Source organism: Octodon degus, unplaced genomic scaffold (genome assembly GCF_000260255.1).
Source record: "Octodon degus isolate 3935 unplaced genomic scaffold, OctDeg1.0 scaffold00007, whole genome shotgun sequence".
NCBI classification, from domain to species: Eukaryota; Metazoa; Chordata; class Mammalia; order Rodentia; family Octodontidae; genus Octodon; species Octodon degus.
In genome coordinates this window covers 19727728-19750822 of record NW_004524583.1, presented here as the reverse complement: position 1 = coordinate 19750822, position 23095 = coordinate 19727728, and the positions used below count along the sequence as shown (strand labels likewise).

Below are 23095 nucleotides of genomic sequence, written 5' to 3'. Positions count from 1 at the left end.
TGGATCGAAGAAGTAGATATTAAAATAGAAACAATCTGCTAGAAGATTAAAAATAGGCAAAACCCTCGAGAACATGAGCATCAGCAAAGAATTTATGAACAGAACCTTATGTATACAAGAAATAACACCCAAAAATCAACAAATAGGATTTTATCAAATTAAAGTTTCTTTAAACAGTGAAAAAAGTGAACAAACAGCTACAGAATGAGAAAAAGTATTTCACCAGTTAGAAACAAAGAACTCAAAAAATTAGATATCATAAAAATAAGACAAAATTTTAAAAATGAGTGTTTGAAATGAGTAGACACTTCTCAGCAGTACAAATGGCCCCTAAGTACATAAAAATGTTCAGCATCTCTGGCCATTAGAGAAATGGAAATTAAAACAACACTAACATTCCATCTTACTCCAGTAAGAATGGCAGTCTTAGGCCAGGAAGACAGCTCAGTGGTGTAAGCACCTATCTGGCAAGTACAAAGTCTTAAGTTTGATCCGTGGTAAAAAAAAAAAAAAAGAAAGAAAGAATGGCAGTTATCAAGAATTTAAAAAACAACAAATGTGATGATGTTGAAGGGTAGAAAAGAAGAATGCTTCTACTTGTACTTATTGGTTGGTTGTAAACCGGTACAACTGCTATGGAAATCAGAATGGAGATTCCTCAGAAAACTAAAACTAGATATTTCATTTGACCCAGCTCTATTTCTTCTGAGTAGTTTCCCAGAAGAGTTAAAAACATCATATTGCAGGGGTATATGCCTACCTGTTATATAACAGTCATGATAGCTAAATTTTTCAAATACCCTCTATGTCCATAAATGAATGGACAAAGAAAATATGGTATTCATATATCATATGTTTACAAAAGTACTGCTCAGCTACAAAGGATAAATTTGAGACGTTGGTGTGAAAATGGATGTACTTTGAGAACAATGTTAGGTGAAGTAAAGTAGACTTACAAGCTTAACTATTGTATGGCTGCTGTTATATACAAAACCTAAAGTATTACTCATTTAAAGAGAAAAATAAAAACACTATAGAAAATAATGAGGTAGATATTTTGCACGTGGAAAAGGGAATCTAAGGAGGGCTGGCGAGATAGCTCAGCAGAATAAGAACCTGCTTAGGCAAGCGCAGGGACCGTGGTTCAATCCCTGGTCCTGCATGCTGCACCAGCTCCACCCCAAACATGCTGAGCCAGAGACAAGAGAGACTGGGTATGGTGGCACATGCCTGTAATCCCAGCACTGAGGAGGCTGAAAACATAAAGATCACTCTGAGTCTGAGCTGCATGGTGAGCTGTACCAACTACATTTAAAAGGGGGGATCTAAATATAGAAGGAGACAGTAAGAAGGGGAGAGAAGGGGCTGGGGAGATAGCTCAGTAGAATAAGCACTTCCCTGACAAGCTCAAGGGCCTGAGTTCAACCCCCAGTTCTACAAAACAGAAAAAAGAAAGAGGGGGAGAGGAGTCTTTTACCTCCACAAAGGACTAAGGTATGCACATGTACCAACTACCCATGAGGAATATATCTATTATGTATCAAAGGCACATACTAACAAAAAGAATACAGCAATGAGTCTATTCACCCCTTTGCTGCAAGTCTTTAACAATTACACTTTAGTAATATTGAACCGAGGCTGATAGAGAACTGCTTCCACCAATTCTGAACGCTTTCTAAAACAATAACTGTGTAAATTAACTATGGAAATAATATAAGCTATCAATGGGTAAATATTCCTAACAGTCAAAATACCCAAATATTCTCCAAGTGCTTGGATCCCTTTCTAGGAATGACAAGAGAGTAGCTGTAAACAACCCTGAGAACTTTTAATTAAATCACTGCCTTCCTCATTGACAAAGCAGCGAAAGTGATTACCACCACTCCAGACAATTATGGACATTAAATAATAAATAACATGAGCAACGTCTTTACAAGCTAACTATGAGAAGAGAACTCTTTATAAAATATGGTATATTACAAAGGAGGCTTTTTTTTTACAAGTGTGACACATATACACAGAGATCTTGCGATGTGTACAAGGTGCGTCAGCAAGAAGAAAAAAACATGTTTAATGCTGCCCTACAAACCAAAATCTACAAAATTATATTTATCAGTGAAAGGCATAGGGACAAAATAAAATATTTTAAAATGAGAGACAAGAAAGATAGATTTTTTAAATGAGACTAAATTAGATGGAAACTGCCAAATAGTAAAATATCTATGGTCTTCTTTTGTAAATATGTCTATGTGTCAATTAGAACATTCTATGTGTACATGAAACATTCATGCAACGGTTCCCTTTCCCTGCAGTCATAAAATTTCTTGTTTCAACAAATGAGAAATCTGATATGAATAAATATTGAGAACAAGATAGTAAATTAATTAAAATTGCTTCCAGAAAATTTTAATTTCCTTTAGCTTTAAAACATGTTAGTGAAAAGAAATCTGGTTAGAAGAGTAATGTCTCCGCAAAGCAGATGAGGAACAGATCTACAAACTGAGACAGTCTAGAAGTTTCAGAAACACGAAGTTGCTAAGGAAACTACTCACTGAATTCAGTGATCATTGCTATACACATCAACCAATCTTGACAGAGCAAACAGTTCTAGTTTATCTTTACTCTCTTAGTACACATAAAGCCATGAATTCTAGAAGATGGAACCTTCCTTGATAACGAGACTTTTCCTGTCCTTATAGGTACTTACAAACATTTCATCTCTAAATGTTTCAAATATACAATATGGCCTTGAACGAAGGGTCTAAGTATGAGTCTAAGTCAGAGTATGTGATGGTTAATCTTGATCATCAAACTTGACTGGCTTGCTAGATACCGGAGAGAGCTGTGAAGCACGTTTCATGCGTCTCGCTGGGACAGTGGAGGCATGATCTTGGGCACTGATCTGGGCCCTGACCCCTTCTCTCAGACTCTTGCCCTGTGGTTTCCTAAATGCCACGAGTTCACCAGCTTTCCTCTGCCACATCTTTCTGCTATGATGTTTCTAACTTACAGCCAGCTGACCACAGGCTACCACCTCCAAAACCATGAACCAGTATAACCCATTTCTCTTTTAAAGTGTGTATGTCAAGTATTTTGTCTCAGAAATGCAAAGCTGGCTAAAGCACAACATTCTACTAACCAAACAATGGGATTTCAGAAATAAAACTTCCACACATCAGCAAATGCAGTTCTTGGATAGATTTCTGCAAGAGACATAGGCTTGAAAACATTACAGTCTCTCAAGACAATTTGCATTCTTTTAAGAAATGGACATGACATAAAACAAATACTTTCCTCATGGGTCAGAAAGTTAAAAACTAAATCATAGGCCTTTCATTGAACATAGCCCTAGAAGGCAATTTGAAAAGATTTAAAAACAGGGAACACACACACATAAGTAGAGCATGGAATGGTGGCTATCAGAAGCTGTAGAAAAGAACTTGGTGAGGAAAGTGGCGACTAGCCAATGAGTACCAGTTGCTAACAGAAGGAATGAGATCTGGAGTTGTACTGCAGAATGAGGTGGCTACAGTGAATAATAATATATTGTGAAAAAAAATAATATATTGTGTACTTCAAATTGCTAGAAGAGAAGATGATAAATGTTCATACCACAAGGAAATGATAAATAGTTGTGACAATGGAGATGCTAATTAGCCCAAATTGATCATTCCACAATGTATACATGTATCAGAACATTACCGTGGGCCCTGTAAGTATTTGCAATTATGATCTATCAATGAAGAATAAAGCTTTCTTAATATGGCCCCCTAGGGATCACCATGGTATTTCTAAATCCTGATTGCACATTCGCTTGGGAAGTGGAGGGAAGTAGGAATATAGTGCAAAGTAACTCATCCCAGTCTCCAAAGATTCTGTTTAGATTGGTCTGGACTGGGATCTGAGCAATAGCATTTATATTTAAAATCTTCTCGAGTGGTTCTAATATGCAACCAGGGTGGAGAAACACTAATCTGGTGCAATGATTCCTAATGCTGGCAGTTGCAATAGAATCTCATCATGATCGTTAAAAATAGACACTGCTAAATTCTAATGAAGATGCACCGAGTTCACTTTCTCAGGATAGAATAAAAAAATACAACCAAAAGATCAGTCTTGGACTGGCCAAAAAGCTCAGCAGATTAAAGCACCTGCTTAGGCAGATGCAGGGACTAGGGTTTGATCCCTGGCGTGCCCCTGGCCCTGCCCCCAGGGTGCGCTGAGACAGCAATTGAGACTGTGCGTGATGGCATGCACTTGCAGTCCCAGCACTTGGGAGGCTAAAAACAGGAGAACCACTACAGAGTTTGATCTGTGTAGTGAGACCCTGTAGACCCTTACTAAAATACAAAAAAAGATTAGATAGATAGATAGATAGATAGATAGATAGATAGATAGATAGATAGATAGACAGACAGACAGAGGATAGACAGACAGACAGAGACTCTTGCTCAACCAAGTACCAAGTTTGGGGCCCCCTTAATCTGGTATCTTGTTCCTCTCAGTGTGCACCACTGCTGTGAGGGACTTGATAAGCAATGCAGAATCTGGGAGCCACCCTATGCCTTCTGGATCAGAACCCCTGTTTTCACATGATCTTCAGGTGATTCCCAAGTATACAAATTCATCACTCTCGTGCACCTTATCCTGTCTACAGACAGAAAAGCAAACCAGGAAATTTCAAGGACTCAGCTGGTAAACATAGGAAAAGGTCATCTGATAAGAGAAAAAGACAGAACCAGGCCTCACTGTGTAAGATTTTTCTTCTATTGCACCGTTATTCTGCACTGTTGTCTATGCTTGTTTTCTTTCATTTTCTTCAGCATAAAAAGGTACTTTCTCCTTACAGAATAATTTCTTAAGATAAGAGGAACGTAATACCATTTAGATGAGTACTACTGTGTATTGATCCCATTCCTAAAGGAGCCCACGCATGAATCAGCAGCTCGGTAACCCTGGCTGCCAAAGCTTCCTGGGAGAAAAGTGATTATCCTCAGTCCATGAAAACTTCACAAAATCATGTCAGTTTCTTTGCTTTCTACAGCAGCTCTGGGGAGGAAAAACAGTGTTTTTCTCTGAGCTGTTCCAACACCATTAGACTGCGATAGCTTCATTGTTTTGAATCATGAAACTATGCTTTCGCCGGATTTAGAAATCACAGGGCATTAACGGTGGGGTTACGGAAGAAAAGTAACCGGGGAGAGGTAGGCCAAAGAGCACAAATTTTCAGATTTGCAGGGAGAATTAAGTCTGGAGATCTAATGTACAGGCATGAGGGCTATCATTAATAACATTTGATCGTACGCTGAAAATTGCTGGCAGATTTTAGCTCAGCACAAAGGAAAAAATAAGATGACTATGGGAGGTGATGGGTAGATGTTTTGGTGAGTATAATAAATTCATCACAGTATATGTACATCAAAAGGCCTTGTGATATTCTTTATTCATGTACAATAAATTATTTTTAAGAGATACATGTAGAAAAACACTGGTGGAACACCTTTTTGAAAACTTAAACCTCTGCTCTTAACTTTTCTATGCAAATTATCCTAGAAAGAAAAGTACTTCAGAGCATTAACAAGAGTTTCTCAGACAATTTAAGAAGTGATAAGATACACACAGGAATTTTCGGGGAGTGAGGAAGAGAGTAGACACAGAGTGGAGGACAGAAAGCAAAGGAGTTCACAAAAAGCAAGAACCACTTTCACTGATCTATGATTTTGCCTCTTGAGGAAAGCCAACTGGATTTTCCCTCTAATCATATTCATTCTGTCCTAACTTTGGAGCAGCACACCCCCCCAAAAGCATCCCGCTCATTCACAAAGTTCTTGCACCTGGGGCAGAGTCCTTCAGAGAAGACAAAGTCCAGGCAGAAATCCAGAAAGAAACCCCAGCTTAGGGCTGTATAGATGCTCTCCCAGTGCCCCAGGAAGGACCAAGCACAGGAATTCATAGCCACAAGATTTCAAACCCTGTACTCTCCAAATCCTCTAATTCTACAGAACTCAATGCACATTTCAAAAAGCAAGAAGGTAAATACAAACCTTAAAATGAATGAAATGAAACTCGCACAACAATCTCTTACTTTTTCTAAAAGGGATTGGTGAAAGAAGCCTTTTCAGTGATGCTGATTGTTGAATATGCATTATAGTCAGACCTCAGTCCTCAACTGCTTTGAAACACCTTAAATTTGGTATTCCATATCCTTTGACACAAAATGTGTTTGGTACTGGAAGAATAAGCTACAACTGGTTCACGTCGATTGCTTTACAGCTCGGGATCCTTTCCAGCCAAATCAATTTGTTTAGCACGCATTGTTTTTGGTATATGTCACATCTCCCAGAACCAATTAATGATAAGTACCAAGGTACCAGAGTATAAAATTGGTTTGCTTTGGGATTTTGGTTTTATCCCAAAATTTACTTTGTTTCCCATTTGAGTCAATCTCTTATTAAAATCTGAAGCCATGTGTTTCTAATACATAAGAAAACCAGGCTAAGCTCATTACTGACCTAGGAGAGCTCTTTTCCAAATTCCATCAGTAGAAAGCAGAAATCATACCTGTAAACAACTATGCAGAGCTAAGTGTCCTCTGACTGAGCTCTTCTTTTCTTCAAAGGAATGAAAAGCAAGCTAAGTAACAAAGTGGTACTGCAGGCGATTTGGAGAATTCACTCCAAATATGGCCGTCTTCCAGTTTTCACCATCTCAAGGAAACCCTCCCTACCTCCCTCTATAGCCAGACAATGGAGTCATCCTTCACATGTCCTCCTTCATGCCAATCAACTCATTAGCAAATCCTAGTCATTCTGCTAACACCATGTGCAATGCGTCCAAGTCTCTCCATCTCTACTGTTACTGACCCCAGCCAATCGTCTCTTGCCTGGATGATTCCAACAATCTTGTAGAGGAGCTCCAACTTTAACTCCCTTCTCCCTGCAATCCTTATTCAAGAAACCACTGTGACCAGGAGATTTTTCCCACGGCACTTAGTACAATGCAAAATTCTTCTCCTGAATAGGTAGCCCCCTAACATTTACTCCCTCTTCTTTTTGGCCACTGTAACCCAAATGCATGTCTTGAAGGTTCATGAACATAACTATTCACTTTTTTTTTTTCCTCTTTGGGGGGTTGTAGGTGTTTTCACTTTCCCTGAAATATTTTTCCCACTTATCTCATTCCCCTTTCCTTTAGGTACCTGTCTAATGCTACTTCCTTAGAAAGGCCTCCCTACATTGCTTTAGGTTGAAGTTAGTCCCTGCTACACATAATCATAACACCCTCCCCTTTCCCTCACAGTGCTTGCCACAGCTTCTAATTATATTTTTGATCTTAGTTTGTTGAATATCTATGTCCCTTACCAGAATTTAAGCTACATGAAGTCAAAGTCTACACACCTACAAAGGTTTGTTCAGTGACCAAAATTTTTTAAAATGTTGACCCTATTTAGAGTCCTAGAGTCAATCAACAATTTCAAAGCAATGTTTGGATATTGTCAAGAACACAGTTAAGGGGGGGGGGCTGCCCCTTAGCTCGGTTGTTTAAGTGCCTGCTTAAGCAAAGCAGTCAGGCTCAGGATGCCGTGGTTCCATCCCCAGATACTCACGCCAAAACCAGACCTGCCCTGAAGGTATTCTGAGGTCACCAAAAAAAAAAAAAAAAAAAAAAAAAAAAAAAAAAAAAAAAAAGAACATAGTTAAGGACTAAGCTGGCATATTTCTTCAAGAACTGACAACACTATTTAAAAAAATAATAATAATAAGTGTCTCTAAGCAAACTACCCGGAATTTTAAATTGACTTCTGGAAACTTCTAAGTCAGAGTCTATACGATTGTATTCTTAAATTGCCCTTCTGAGTGAGTGATATCTACAGATATACTTAAATCTAGTATCACAGTAATAGAACAAACCCTGAAGCATACACAGCACATTTTATTTAGGTTAAATAAAATCTTGGTACAGATGACTAAACAAAAGCATAAATAACTTACACGTCACACACACACACATGCACAATGCTAATTTCTGAATGTGCCTTACCCATTTCTGTCTCAATAAAAGAATATATTATTCTGGTCATTTTCATATCCTTACAAAACACACCTGTATTCTACATTTCCAGAGCAATGAAGTAATGACATAGGCATATGCACCTTGTCCCTTCCATGATGAGACTAAATATTATATAATAATATTGGAGGCATTAAGCAGACCTTCGCTGTGGGAGTTAGAAATATGCAAAAAAAAAATCTGTTAATTTATTCCAATTTGTTCAGCTGTCATCAAAGATAAAAACATGCCTCCACTTTCCATCTCCTTCAAGATCGAAGGTACACTATTAAGTTGCTGCGTCTCTTTGATGGCATTAACTTCATCATCTCTCCATTCAGCCCAAGTGGCTCAGAGTGTACAAGACACTTCAACATCTACAGCTGAAGTTCTAGCGGCAGAAACAATACTCATTTGTTTCAGAAAATATTTTCTCCACAAAAATCTTCAGTGATTCAGTTTCCACTTAATAGTTGGCATTTTGTTCAAGAAAGGATGGATTTCTACAAAGAATACTGGTCAGAGTCATTAGAGCAAAATATAATTGCAACAATGGCTTATCTGAGTCACAGAAAACATTCACCTTGATACAGACAATGGAAAAGTTTCATTAAATTTTATTACAATAAAATTTCTTAAAATACCTAAAGCCTCTGTACATAAACTAGTTATATAATCTGGGAAACAAAATTTGACTGGTCAAGATATTTTCATCCTCTCAAAAGTATTAAGTCTTTACTCTTTGTGGATCATTTTAAATCCTGCAAAAAAAGACAAATGTTTTTACAAACAAACCACATCTTTTCTGAAAAAAATTATACACTTCCTTTGAAGATAAGTTTTTTTAAAGCAATCAAACATTAATGGCAAGTTACTAATGAAGACCTTCAGTTAAAAGACTGATTTTATCTGCACACGGGTCAGAACACAGAAGGGAGGCTTTTATGAATGTATTACAATCCAATTAATTTTCTAAAGCTTTGTCCTTTTCTAAATTTCTACTGTCTGTGCATTAAAAGCTAACTGAGGAAATAATATAGATCTACAAGTTCAGTGTGTTCTTCTTCTTGGGCCAATTTTCACTGGGTCCATTACAAAAAGAGACTAACCTTTTCACCTTCTTTGGGGGACTTCTCAAAGAATGCTAGGTGCTGAGGTCAACAACACTGATGTCTCTTTTACTCTAAACAGCAGGGGGTTTGTTTGTTTGTTTGTTTGTTTGAGGGGGGATAGAGAAGGTAGGCAGGAGTGGGTCATTTGTTCAATATGTTTTCTCCAAATTAGAAAAATCCTTATTAAAATAAATCTAGTGCTTTTAAGCTCAGTTTATGACTTAGAAAAGTCTCAACTCTTTCATCATTTTCCTTTCTTCAAGTTAAACAAAAGAAAAAATACAGTCACTCCTACTTTGCCTTATGAAGAGGAAATATGAAAAAATTAATCATTAAGTCCCTATTATGACAACACTCAGATTAGATCTAAGAGATCGGCGGCTTCACTGGATCCTTTCAGAGGCCCTTCAAAGGAAATGTTGTCAACGTGGAGACCCTGTGTCACTGCAAATGAGGCCAGGCCAGGCCAGGCCAGAGAGACTCAAGAATATTACCAGCTAGCTGCCTTGACTATGGCTGCTTGCAGGGAAAGAGGCTGCTTTAGGAAGGAGTGAATGGACTGCTTCTCACACTTACCCTCACTCTGGAAAATCCTTTCTATCTGAGCTCAGCTAATGAGACAACTCTTGTATTTCTTTCTTGAGTCCAATATAATTATCTATGTTGGCTGCATAGGAGGTCAGTTATGGATGTGTTTTATGCCCCGAAATAAGTCACAGTAGAGAATACACATCAATTCACCTACTCCACACACACAGCACTTTTAAAGAAGATACAAAAGAAATAGATGATAAATTTCTTGCCTTATAAGGCTGATGGGAAGTAAGGCTGACTGGGAAGTAAGACTACTGTTATACCAACTGGGAAATTAAAGATGACCTAAGATTTCTACTAAAAGACAAAAGTAAGAGCACATGGATAAACATGAGAAAATCAATTCGTTTGAGACCAAAAGCAAATAAATTCAGTTCTTCTGGCTATCCAGAGCTTTAGATAACTTGTGAGAACAAAAAGAGAAGTTCCTTATTTCCACTACGAACACAGTACCAGGACACAGAGAACACAAAGTATAAATTATGGTAAATGACAAGCTTGTTTGGAAGAGCAAAGATGCAAGGAGAGATGCAGAAGGAGCTGAGGGTAAGGCAGTCTTCAGGAGAGCAAGAAGGAAAGTGAAGGAAGGAAAGAAGAAAAATGGAGAATCCAGGGGGGAAAAGACAGGCGAACATGGAAAATCAGGAAAAATAACAGGTGAATCTGTGCATGGAGGAGGCGGTGACTACAATCTCAGATCCTGCAAAGCCACAAGAATCAAAAGAAAAGACCTTTGGATTTGCAAGAAAAATGATCACCTGAGGGCCAGCGAGACAGCTCAGCAGACTAATCGCCTACTTAGACAAGCACATGAACCAGGGTTCAATTCCCAGCACCATGTGCCATGCCAGCCCTGCCCCTAGGTACGCTGAGCCAGCCATGGAGACTGGGCATGGTAACACATGCCTGTAATCCCGGCGCTGGGGAGGCAGAAAACAGGAGAATCACCAGGAGTCCAAGCTGGGTAGTGAGACCCTGCACCAAATACATATAAATAAAAATTAAAAGATGATCACTTGCAGTTCTCTAGGAAGCGTCAACATTACGGACTAGCCACAAAATAGTTGCAAAGGTATAAAATAAAAGTAAATGGTGTCCTAAAATGAAAGGCATTGACCACAGAGGAACATTCAAATATTTAAACAACTACATAATACTTAACAACACTGATGTGGCATTTGTTACAGGGTAGACCTATCTCCAGCACTTTGCGCGGGCCACCCTATTTAATCCACATAAATTAGGTACCATAATTACTCGTACTGTACAGATAAGGACACTAGGTGCAGGTACAGCAAGTCCTAGAGGTAGTAAGGATCAGAGCCCAGTCTTTAACGCAGACTTCTACACACTGTCCCTGTAAGGAAAGAAAAAAAAAAAAAAAAAAAGAGAAACATCTGGCCATTGTGTTTACTACGCAACTTCCATGGTAGATCAGCGCCTCGCATAAAGCAGGCACCCAGTTGGGAAGGAAATTTACAGGAAGAGCATGGCAGGCAACAGGATGGGGACTGTTTTTAGGGGACTTCTCTTGCAAATTCAAGGTAGAATTCTTCAACGTTTACAGTGCTGTAAACATAAGCAAATAAACTTGGGCTTTATTTCACTCCCAATTTCTTTAAAAAATTAAATACACTGCTTCAAAGGGCTTCAAGAATGATGAAGACAAAGGTTCACTTTTCCCCGTAAGCCAAGTGGTACATCAATTTTTTTTCTTTTTTTTCTTTTTTGGCAGGAGCCAGGGATTGAACTCAGGCCCTTGTACTTGCCAGGGAAGCGCTTATTCTACTGAGCTATCTCCCCAGTCCCCGGTACATCAATTTTTGATTTATTTTGAGAACCGGAAGCTGGTCTGCTGCGCCGTGAGCTGCTCTGATCAGAGGCAGAACTCGCAGCAGACACATAAATAGGCGAGCACTGATTCCTAGAGACAAAATTCAAAATCAGTAACTTAATGCAAAACTGTTAAAAAAAATCTTTTGATTGGAATCTAAAAATTTGTGAACAGTTATTTCTTTTCTATAAAAAGGATAGCACTTAAGTCCTTGGAGATTAAAACAAAAAAAAAAAAAAAGGTAGAAAATTTTTCAGCTGTACGTCAAGTTGGAGCAGGAGATAAACACAGAGCCTCATGCTTGCCTCTCCCCTACCACTGAGTACCAACTGGTTCTCCCCAACCTGTGATTTGTATTTTCAGTCATGCACCTCGATTAACTATACATTTTGAACTATGCAATTACTCATAGAAGCTTACCTAGTAGATGTAACCAACATGATTTAGGAAAAAATTCAAGGATGAACTTGGTTACTTTATGAAACAAAATCAAAATGCACTTATTCAAGGGCTGGCCAAATAGCTCAGCAGATTAAAGCCCCTGCTTAGGCAGATACAGGGGCCAGGAATTCAATCCCCTGGCCTGCCATGCTGACCCTGCCCCCGGGGCTTCCTGAGATGGCAATTGGGACTGGGCGTGGTGGCACGCGCCTGTAATCCCAGCACTTGGGAGGATGTAAACAGGCAGATCACTACGAGTCTGATCCATGCAGTGAGACCCTGTAGACCCTGTCCTAAAAATTTAAAAAAGCACTTGGTCAACCAGTACTTACTATTATATGCTCTGTACCATATGAGAATATAAGAGTATTAATAAAATATGGTAATGCCCTCAATGAGCTTAATTCACAATCAAAATTCTCATGATTTCCAAGTTACATGTCTAGATCTATCTAGAAGCTGCAATGATTGCATGCTCCAGCTTAGGTGTCTTATCCCTGCACTCTCAAAGCCCACAGAATTTTATCCTTAATAGTTCTATTTTTCTGAGTGAACCATACCTAAAAGGAGCAAACAATTCATTTTCAGTAAAATTTCAATAGCTTCCCTTCTGGACTACTTTTTCCATTAATTTTCCTACCTTTTTTCAAGTGAAACTAATATATAATAAAACTACTCTACAGACTATATATAGATACTAGATTGTATACAGATATGCTTTATTAGGTATGCACATGTTCTCAGGAACCAATATGATATCAAAAATGCACACTGATTTACATGGTGATGATTATCACTACTTTCTTATGATCAAATATCTTTCGAGACTCAGCGCCTTCCCAATAGGAACTTTTATATTCTAGAAAACGAGAATATTTAAATGAATATTTTTAGTCATTCTGAAATAAGAGAAAATTATGCCAAGTAGTATTATGCCAAAATATTGAGGGAACATGTGGAGGATTTTTCTAAGTTCTCTACTACTTTTGGGAAAGAAATGTGCTGTACAATGTCCATTTCTTGGAGCGCACCAACAGTAATACTTTCTTTGACATCAGTTTCGACAGCAACCATTGCCTCTGGTTTTGAACTTGCTATTCTTTCTTATTTGACTTCATCACACATCTCTTTTATTCATAAAACTGTTCTGTGACACTCTTTTTTTCACTACTGGGGATCAAACTCATGACCTTGCACTTGCCAAGTAGGTGTTTGGGTTTTTTTTTTTTTTTTTAATGTATTTGGTTGCTACAGGGTCTCACTACGCAGCTCAGACTCATAATGATCTTCCTGTTTTCAGCCTCCCCAGCACTGGGATTAGAGACATGTGCCGCCACACCTAGACTCTGTGGCCGGCTCAGCCTGCCCTGTGAACAGGGCTGGTGGGACACGTAGTGCTGGGATTGAACCATGGTCCCTACGCTTGCCTAAGCTTGCCCAAGCAGGCACTTTAGTCCACTGAGCTATCTTGCTGGCCCTCTGTGGCACATTTTAATACTGCCATTAAAACTGACTTTGCTTGGGACATACCAGTGCATCTGCTCTCAACATACGGCTTCCAACCCACCCAAAAATATCCCTCACATCCAAATTCAGATTCTCTAATAGGAAACAAGACTTCTTAAAGTGATATGTCTTTTGAAGTTTAATAATTTGGAGAACTTTACAGGCACTTTGTTTGAACTCTGTGTTTTTTAACATTTGGATAACACCAAAATACCACAATCACACAACATCCTATGAAAACAACTGTAAATTTGGGAACTACATTTCAATAAAATTAAACTGACTGTACCTCATATATTTAAGTGGAAGTTATACAAAGACTTTAAATAAAGGACAACTTGTTGAAATAGGAAATATAGAGTCATTTTCCTACTAAGGAGCAGTATGCACACCTTATTCTGCAGAACATTGTCTTGGATGTGTTGCCACAACACTGAAGTTGCATGTTACAATAAAATTCATTAATATGCTAAAGTGTTCTATTAGTCTAAAATATTATTATCACATCTCAATGTTAACTATTTCTATTAACATCACATTCATTCAGCCAGAAAATACTGGTCACCAGCAATTAAATCTTAATAACTGAACTAAGTGCCATACTACTGAACTTCCTGTGTGTCTTATATTTCCTTCCAAGAGGAATAACTAAGCACACTGACTCCCACCAGTCTAATCCGAGGTTGCAGCGAAGAGGAAAGAAAAAGAAAGATGCTGAGGACTTGGTTCACCTGTAATAGAACCTACAGTGACCTCTTGTGGTAAGCGGTAACTACAGAAGTTTGGTGAACAACGCAGTCTCTACCTAGGTGCACTGGAGAACGAGGAAGCATTAGTCTTCCAAGCCAGGGAACAGCTATTGATCCCAACGAACATAAAAAATGAGCACTGATTAACCTAAAAGCCTTCTTCATGGAAATCGACTCAGTCATTATCAATTAAAATCGGCATAATTGTTCCCGTATGCTAAAAAAAAAAAACAGTGGCTTACTTTTTTTAAGTAGGTCAGTTAAAAGATGACTAAATAAATGGATTTCTTGCACATCCTACTTCTAGAATCAAGCAAAGACAAAGAGGGTGATTTCTAGATGCAACAGCAGTGCCCTGAGGTAGGCAAGTCCTCACTCAGCAGTTGGTAATATAACGTAGTGTGGGCTCAAAATCAAAAGACAACCCTCTGGTTTATTTATCAATATGATTTAGGAAGTGGTCAGTATAATTTCAACCTCTTTTGATATTTTGAATGTTAAAGCAGTACATTATAAGATGCGGGTAAACTGGTGCTTCAAAAAACTATGTGGTTTTATCAATATTTCCTGAATAGTGTTTTGGATGGTACAGAAAAAAAGCATCTATCAAGAACTTTGTTGAAAAAAGAAATCCACCTACTTTCCAGCATTTGTTTGAAACTGAGTAAACTTAAAAGTGATCATTGCCTTTTCGGATTGTTCTCCTATCTCTCGTTCTGCATTTTCTCTCCCATAGCAATCTTGAAGACTTCGGTTTTTACAAACGTCCGTTACTGCACGGATAAGGGTGGGCTTCGTATGAGGAAGAGGTGGCTGAGTAAGGAGCCCCGCAGCCCAGCTATCCCTAGAAAGTGGAAAATTGGGAAGGCTGAGCTGCTCCCTTGAAAAATGAGTGACTCATAGACACCACCTTCCATCCTCTTCTTTGGACCCTTTCCCCAAGAGAAAAACACTTCTAGTTTTTCATAAAATTTGACAAAAATAGGTATAATTTCTCATTTTTTCATTTTGCTTAAAATATGAATAAATTTCTAACAAAAAGATGTTCATTTGTAATTAGAAGTTTTCAGACCACCCATGGAGTTTACTCTCAAGCAAACCGATCTCTTGTGCTTACCCGTTATGGAATCAGAGACGACATACAAATAAAATGTGCTGCCCAGAGATGTGGCCAGACGGAGGACACTTGACTTTTTTTTTTTTATTTTTTTTTTATTTTGAATCTAAAATTCCACCTAAGCATCCTAAAATTCGGTTGTTTTCTTTGTGGCATTTAGCCCCTACATACAGGTTCGCTGCTTCCTACACTTAATTTACACTGATGAATACCTTGCATAAATAATGAGAATTCAAACAAGGGAAAATGTCTCAATAATCTTCCAAACACAGATGTGCTCAGTGCGTACCTGAGGCAGTGGACGTGCGGGTGATGTCGCAGCACACCTGCTTTTGCTAACATTAGGATACTACTAGCCCAAACTGTAGCTAACCTCAGCAGAGCGGAGTTCGAATGTTCCCAACTCGGAGAAGCCATAAATATCTGAAGTGCTACAAAACCCTGATACGATCATTACATGTCGTACGCAGGTATTAAAAGTCACAACATAACCCATACATATACATAATTACTAGGTGTAATCAAAATAAAGTTTCTAAATTTATCTGTAAATTCCTACTGCCTTTATACTTTTGACCTGTACAGATATTTGTAGTAACATTTCTCTTACTTAGAATTATTTTAATTCCTTTGATGTGCACAAAAGTGATTCTAAACTTTCTTTAATCTCAAAGCTAAACAGAGAAATTCTCCTATTTCAAGATGGGTGCAAAGCTTGTGTGTCTACCCATCCCACCCAAGGCCCTCATTGTTTTATTTTATAGATTTTGCTTCACTGGTAACAATTTGCAATGAGAGTCAACTAAATAAGTGAAAAAAAAATCCAATCTCAAGAAGTGTGAAATAACAGCAAACAGGCTAGCGCTGCTACTCTAGGGCACAGGATACAGCACTGTTATTCTGAAATGGCAGCTGAGGACTCTGGAACTTTATTAAGAAATCCTCAGGTCGAAAAGCTGTAGCCAGATTCTGCCATCTTTCTTTCTCCTTTGTTCTATAGCATCAAAACGTTCTCTGATGGGTTTAATGGCTGAGATTTCAATTCATCAGCTTCCCAATGGACAAAAATAAATGCCTGATGGGGTTTTTTTGGTGACCCTTCTGCCCCCCTTCCCCATGTGTGTGTTTGTGTGTGTGTTGCTGCTTTTTTTTCCATCTCCCCCATGCTCCTTATGTCTGTGACAGAGCAAGACAGTGACTTTGCCTTTGTCCTGGTGTCTGAGCCGATGCCTGACCATCTGTCTGTGTGCTTGCAGGACTTCTGCACATCTCCACATATATTTCTGTTTGCCTGACCAGATCTGATCTTATTAAGTACCCAAATAGTGGTGTATGGAAAGAAAACCTGTGCCTGTAGTATAGGTCAAAATATGATGCCATTCTGTTTCCTGGGGCCTTGAACAGATTGGGAGTGCTGGCTCCTTTGCTTTCTGTTCTCACTAACGCTCTACCAATAGCTCCCTCCCAGTGTTGTGAAGTTAGTGATTAATGGAAGCCTCAGTGTGACAAACCTGATCCATCTATGAGAGCCCTGAAGGGAATTATCTCTATTACTCTCAATTAAACAATCTTGCAGGGTAAATTTTTCAATTTCCCTGCTAAATCATATAGAAATGACCACTGAAGGATATTCTCATGTGAATATGTAGAAATTAATGTAGATTAATTTCATACCATAATTCTCAAGTTTTGAAGTACTTCCTGTGAAAGGAGTACTAAGACTGCTCTCTCTCTCTCTCTCTCTCTCTCTCTCTATATATATATATATATATATATATATATATATATATACATATATATGTCTTCAAACCTGGGGAGTTTTAAGTGGTGCTGTTCAAAGTTCATTAAGGGCTATTACAGGCAATTTTCAAATGCCGACACAGAAGAATTGTGTTTCACTCAGCTTGGACTTATCCATCGCAACACTGAAGCCAATAAAATGATTATGAAGTGTACGAAAGATAAAACACTCACTAAGTTGGATGGCAGATGTACAGTGGGAGCCCCAGCAGCAAGTATTTCCAGCCACATAAGGTGAACCTTAATTTCAAGCTAGGCCTGAAATAAAACACATTCTAACCATGAGTTCATCATTCCAGTATGTGTAAGAAGGTTCAACCAAAGACGCTGTGTAATAAGCTCCCATCACAGGATTCTTAGTATGCTGTGTTGTTTCAGTATCTTCCTCTTTACCAAACAGAGCAAGACACCGCCTGTAGGCTTTATTTCAAAGACCTTTTGTGGAAAGTCCTCTCATTACATGGAGTTGAAAAAAATCAAGAAGACGAGAAAACTGAAGACTCATGTGTCTCACATTGCTGGTTCCAATGACTTTAAAATTCTCCAACCATTAATTGTCTTAATAACAATATTCCCTTGTATTCTAGATCTAGAATTATAGCAATACAAGATAGTACCGAAACAGCTACCATTACGAATTTATATTTTATATCATAAAAACTAAAAACTATGAAATCACACTGGAATGGCTAATACTACAGGTATCAAAAGGAATGCCTGACCAGAACTTGCCAGCTATTTTTTGCAATCTAAATACAACAATGCAGCCTCAGGCTTGCTTAACATCAGGCACTGACCAAAGGGAAAGAGATAATGACCCAAACCCCAAATTAGAACCATATAACCAAGTCAGAGATTTAAGATGAACACCTCAGGATGCTCAAATACATACAGTCCCAAACTAAGGGGAAGTTTTGCAAACTTCGTTTTAAAGGAAATCCTAAGTTAAGACTCACTCTAATCTAACCTACCCACTTAGGAGAAGCATCGCTGTACAGCGTTTGTTCATTTTCATGTGCGTGTGCTTCTTCTCTGCCTTTCCTACCAGGCAGGAGTTTCTTGAAAACAGTGTGTCTTAATCACTCTTTTCTTTTCATTCAAAGGACTCACAGATTATGTGCTGCATAAGGCACCCAAGTAAATGTTATTTCAATGAAACAAAAAAGAAATTGTAGAACTGCATAGGTTCCAGTGAGTTCCAACATCTACTGTATTCTATATGCAGTACCATCTCTCATAGTTCCACAAGCCAAGGGCCTCCAAGCAAAATAACAGGCCTCCGAAGGGGGGAAAAAAAAACTTTAAAGGATACTCAACTATCTTGCTTATGAAGCTGAAATGTGCATACAATTAAAAACAAGTAGAGGATACAGACTTTAAAATATACTGTTGGAAAGCACGATCATAAGTGAATGGCATTTAAAGACACTTCATGGCAAGAAAATCTTAATACTAGTAGCAAAGTAGAATGCTATTTTTTAATTATTTCCACAGTTACATTAAAAGTACAGTAGCTATTGCTTCACTTTTATATTTCTCCTGCGTATGCCAAGTGGAATATACCACATAGACCAGTGTACAATAAGGAAAAATTTAAAAAACAGAAACTTTAAACACAAATTTGGCCCTAAAAATTGCTTTCCCTTTTCTCAAGTGCTGAAGCTCTTTTTCAGATTCCACTCCAACTACTCTCCTTTACACAAGGTACCTTTGAGCTGAGCCTATGAGAACAACAACAAAAAAAGCCTTTCGGAGATTTAAATCAGATCAAGTCCCCACTTTTGCAGCCATCCCCAATCGGAACCCTTCTTGTGAGATCAATTTAAGAATCTGGTCAGCCTCCGCAGCCTACTTAAGGAAAAAGGTGGACAAAGGATGAACAGGAAAGAATTCCCTCCTCAAAGGGGAATCCCAGTCTGCTCCCTGACACCCCTACCCTCTACCCACCCCCTCCCCGGCTGCGGGGCTGGGTCTGGACAGGTGGGAAGGCTGCCCCTCTCCCGGGAAGGAGATTCAACCAACTTTCGTCCACCTGCTCTTTTCGGCTCCCATAGCCCCCCCCGCCCCCTGCCCCAAAGGGGTCCGGCTTCCACCTGAAGCCTCCGGGTAAAGCAGCTTCACACCCCCTCCCCCCTCGGGACCAGGATGGGACGGGATGGGGCCAGTGGGGGCGCGCGTGGGCGGGGTGCAAGTGGGGGTGCGCTGAACTGCAACTCTCCTTACCGCTGGAGCGCCTGACGATGTTCTCCAAAAACGTGTTCTGCGGTGCCACCAGCCCTCTCTTGCCCCCCGGCATCCTGGGTCTGAAGAGCAGCGGCCAGGATCCGCGGCGGGGGAGGGGGGGAAGCAGGAAGAGAAGGTGCAGGAAGAGGAGGAAAAGGTGGACGAGACCGAGCCGAAAGAAGAGGGGGCGCGGCGGCGGCGGCGGGGTCCCCTGACTGTGTCTCCAGCCCGACCCTGATGAGCAGCTCTGGGGAGGAGCACCAGGCAGTTCATGGTAGTAGCGCTCCCCCGGCCGCCGCTGCCCAGACTGTGGCAGTGCCGCACACGGGGCTCGGGAACTGCAGGCTCCGCCGGGCACAGTGCGCCTGCGCCGCCCCCGCTGTCGCTGTCCCGCCGGTGCTAAAGCTGGGGCTGCGGCCGCGGCGACGGGCGCCCGGGCGCGGGCTCAGCATTTCTCCCTCTGGCCCGCGCCCCGGGGTCGGGCGGGAAAGCACGCGCTCGCGCCACTCTGGTCCAGGCCCCCTAGCGCGCAGCGAGACCTCCGGACGGTGCTTCCTCGGCGGGGCCCCCAGACCCCGTGTCGCGCGGCTGGGTCCCCGCCGCCCGGGCAGCCCAACTTCGGTGCGGCTGAGCGTCGAGTGGCGGTGGCCTCTCCGAGGTGCCGGCGCACGCTCCCAGTCCAGCGTGGGGAGAGGCGGGCGCAGAGGAGAGGGCGGCTGGGGGCGGGGGGGTCACCTCGCAGCGCGGCCCCAGAGTCGCCAGCGCCCGCGTGCGCGGCTGCCGCTGCCGCCCAAGCTGAGCGCCGCGTCGGGACTGGCGGGGCGACGCGCGGGGACGCAGAGCAGCCACCTGACGCTGCGACGCCCCCCTCCGGCCCGGGAGCCGAGGCCGCCGCGCTGGAGCTCACGGCGGCAGCAGCCGCCACCCCACACCCCGGAGCCAGAGCCTGAACCCGAGCCAGAGCCGGAACCGGAGCGCAGAGCTGCGCACGCCTGGAAACGCACCCGGGCAGGGGCTGGCGGCTGGGGCGCTCGGACGCTGGGGTCAAGGCCTTGGCTGCAAAGTTACTGAAAAGCTTCCCCTGGTTTGCAGGAGAGGAAGAAGGGAGCGCGGCGGGCGGTGCCGCCTGGACAGCGCTGAGGGCTACAGGGCCAAACCCTACAGGGATGGGACTGGGCGGGAGGCGCCTTGAACAGCCTTCGCTCCGGGCTTCTGGAACGGGGATACAAGTGGCAGCGATGGAAGCAGTCTACTGTCCAAGGACTGCCACAGGGAACAGGGAAAGCTTATGTTCATATGGAGCGAGAATATATTTTAAAACTGAATAAAAGAGGCCCAAGCCCTGACGCCTTTTTTTTTTTTTAAAGCATTGAATCTCGAAGTGGCCCCGAACCAAAGTGGAAGATGAGACAACCAAGAACTTGTTAAAAATGCAAATCTGGGGGTCCTCATCCCTGAGCTAGGGAACGCGGCACTCCAGGACGGAGCCTTGACTCCGTCTTAGAAACCCCGCTCAAGTTGGAGAAGCCCAGAGCCGGCGCTTCCCGGGCCCGTTGGGGACAGATGGCCTAGGCACGGCATCAGTGGAGACCAAGCGTGCACTGCAGCAGGGTTAGCGCTGGGGGGCGGGCGAAGTCTGGAGCCGAGAGGTGGAAAGTTCTGTTGGGTGGAGTCAGCCCCTTAGCTGGGGTCACAACAGGCCAGGGGCGAGATTAACTGCTTCCGGAATCAACTCAATTTGCTAGAAGCAAAGGGAAAGCTCTGTCTGGGGTTGGGCTAACACCTACCTCAGGACCTGCGCTCCCACAGTCTGATTTTGTAATGTGCACCTCCTCCCGCGCCTCTTTTATCTCCCACTGCCCTTAATGTAGTAGAATCTCTATCCCTCCTTGTCTCTCATCTCTCTTCTCTCCCTCTGAGATTTCTCACGCAGTGGATTAGGGTCAGAGAGACTTAAATGAGCCAAGATCCAAATTTTACCTGGGAGCATTTTTCCCTCTTCTCTGAAATTTCTGCCCGCCTACCCACAGTTTGGGCAGCTCATCTAACCTAATAGGTTGACCCCCTCCCCCCCCAAAAAAAGGCTTGATGCATTCAGATTTTCTTCTAGAAAAACAAAAATCAAGAGATTGGATTGAATAACACTTGCGATTCTAACTTTGTATCTGAAGCACTGCTGTTGAAGCGAACTTACCCTGCTATATATATCTAGGATGTCTTCTAAATATGTAGGCGGGTCTTCAGTTAAACAACTGGAAGCCGGCACAGGCTGGGTGCGTGTGGTTAGTTAGCCACAGGCAGAAGCCAGGGTATTCCTCAGAACTTAGTGCTTCTTCCCTGCAGCTAGGTAGGACGTCCCTGGGAGGGAGATCAGCACCTCCACCACCACCCCGCCTCAAACACACAATTAAATTCCCCCCTTCTTGCCGGCCAGATAGCTAAGTGGATTAAAGCGCCAGCTTATGCAGACACAGGAACCAGGGTTGCAACCCTGCAATGTCATGCCAGTCCTGCCCTCCAGGCACACTGAAATGGTGACTGAGACTGGGTATGGTGTCACGCACCTGTAATTCCAGTGCTTGGGAGGCTGAAAATAGGAAGATCACTATGAGTCCGATCTGTGCAGAGACCCTGGAGACCCTGTACTAAATTAAAAAAAAAAAAAATCCCCCTTTTGGCCAGTCTTATGCCACCTGTGTTCTGAAGAACCCTGACTAATCCACCATTCATTGACTGAAGCAGGGACAAATAGGAACACTTGTTATCTATTTTTCATAGATTGCTATTCCAGACTTCGAGCATGTATGCTAGTCCTGTTGTCATCATTAACAGGGGCTATTTGCAATCTATATCTTCTTTTGCACATCATCAGCTGCCCACATCGCGCCTGTAGGTATTGATTTAACATCTCAGCTTGCCGGCATTTCCCATCCAGTATAAATATCCTGTTCCTGATCACTCCTTCATGAGTGTATTAGCTCACACTTCCCAAAGAGGAAACTCTTTCCGACTCCATTAAGACACAGTCACACAATTACTGGTAGAACATCCCCGTTTATTTCTATCTGCAGATTTAATTAAAAAGACATCTTTCCTTCTTTGTCTTCAGAGCATTAGAATGTCTGCCCAGCATTAGAACTTTTGGGCAATTTTAAATGATTGTGAAAAAATAATTTGTAGTTGTAAAGTGCTAAATCGCTACATTACTCACTTTTCTTCATTTTTGAGTTTAAATTTTCATTTTTATAAAGGAACAAGCTGAGGCCTAGAAAAAGAAAGTGCCTTACCCAAGATGACTGGAAGAGTCTGGAATTGAGAGGGTCCAGTAGCCAGAGCTCCTGCTAAATAATAGAAAATAGCCTGATCTTGGATTAGTCTGATAGTAACATCCAGCAATCACTGCCTTTTCACAGAAAGAGAAAGAAATCCAAGGCAATAACTCACAACAGCTTCCAATCAAAACAGAGTTAAGGGAAATGGAACAGCAGCAGCAACCGCAGCAGCAGCAGCAGGACCATCGGACACCGGACACTGGTCCTCAGGAACCAGTTAGCAGATTACAGCAAGGTACCAGGGCAGCATTTCAGAGTTCTCTGTAGAAAGAATCCACACATCGTGGCCAAACCACAGGATTTAACAGGTGAGTGAGACAGGAAATGAAAGCACTTCC

At 41.5% G+C, this 23095-nt stretch overlaps 1 protein-coding gene across 1 annotated transcript in view; it reads right to left on the bottom strand.

The window, feature by feature from the left end:
• The window catches only part of Kcnh5 (potassium voltage-gated channel subfamily H member 5), a 420336-nt gene extending 400266 nt beyond the window's left edge, over nucleotides 1-20070 (bottom strand). The window contains exon 1 of the mRNA XM_004624802.1: nucleotides 19426-20070. Coding sequence (XP_004624859.1) covers nucleotides 19426-19498 — 73 coding nt within the window. The 5' untranslated portion in view covers nucleotides 19499-20070. The remainder of the gene's footprint in view (nucleotides 1-19425) is intronic.
• Between the last annotated feature and the right edge of the window lie 3025 nt (nucleotides 20071-23095).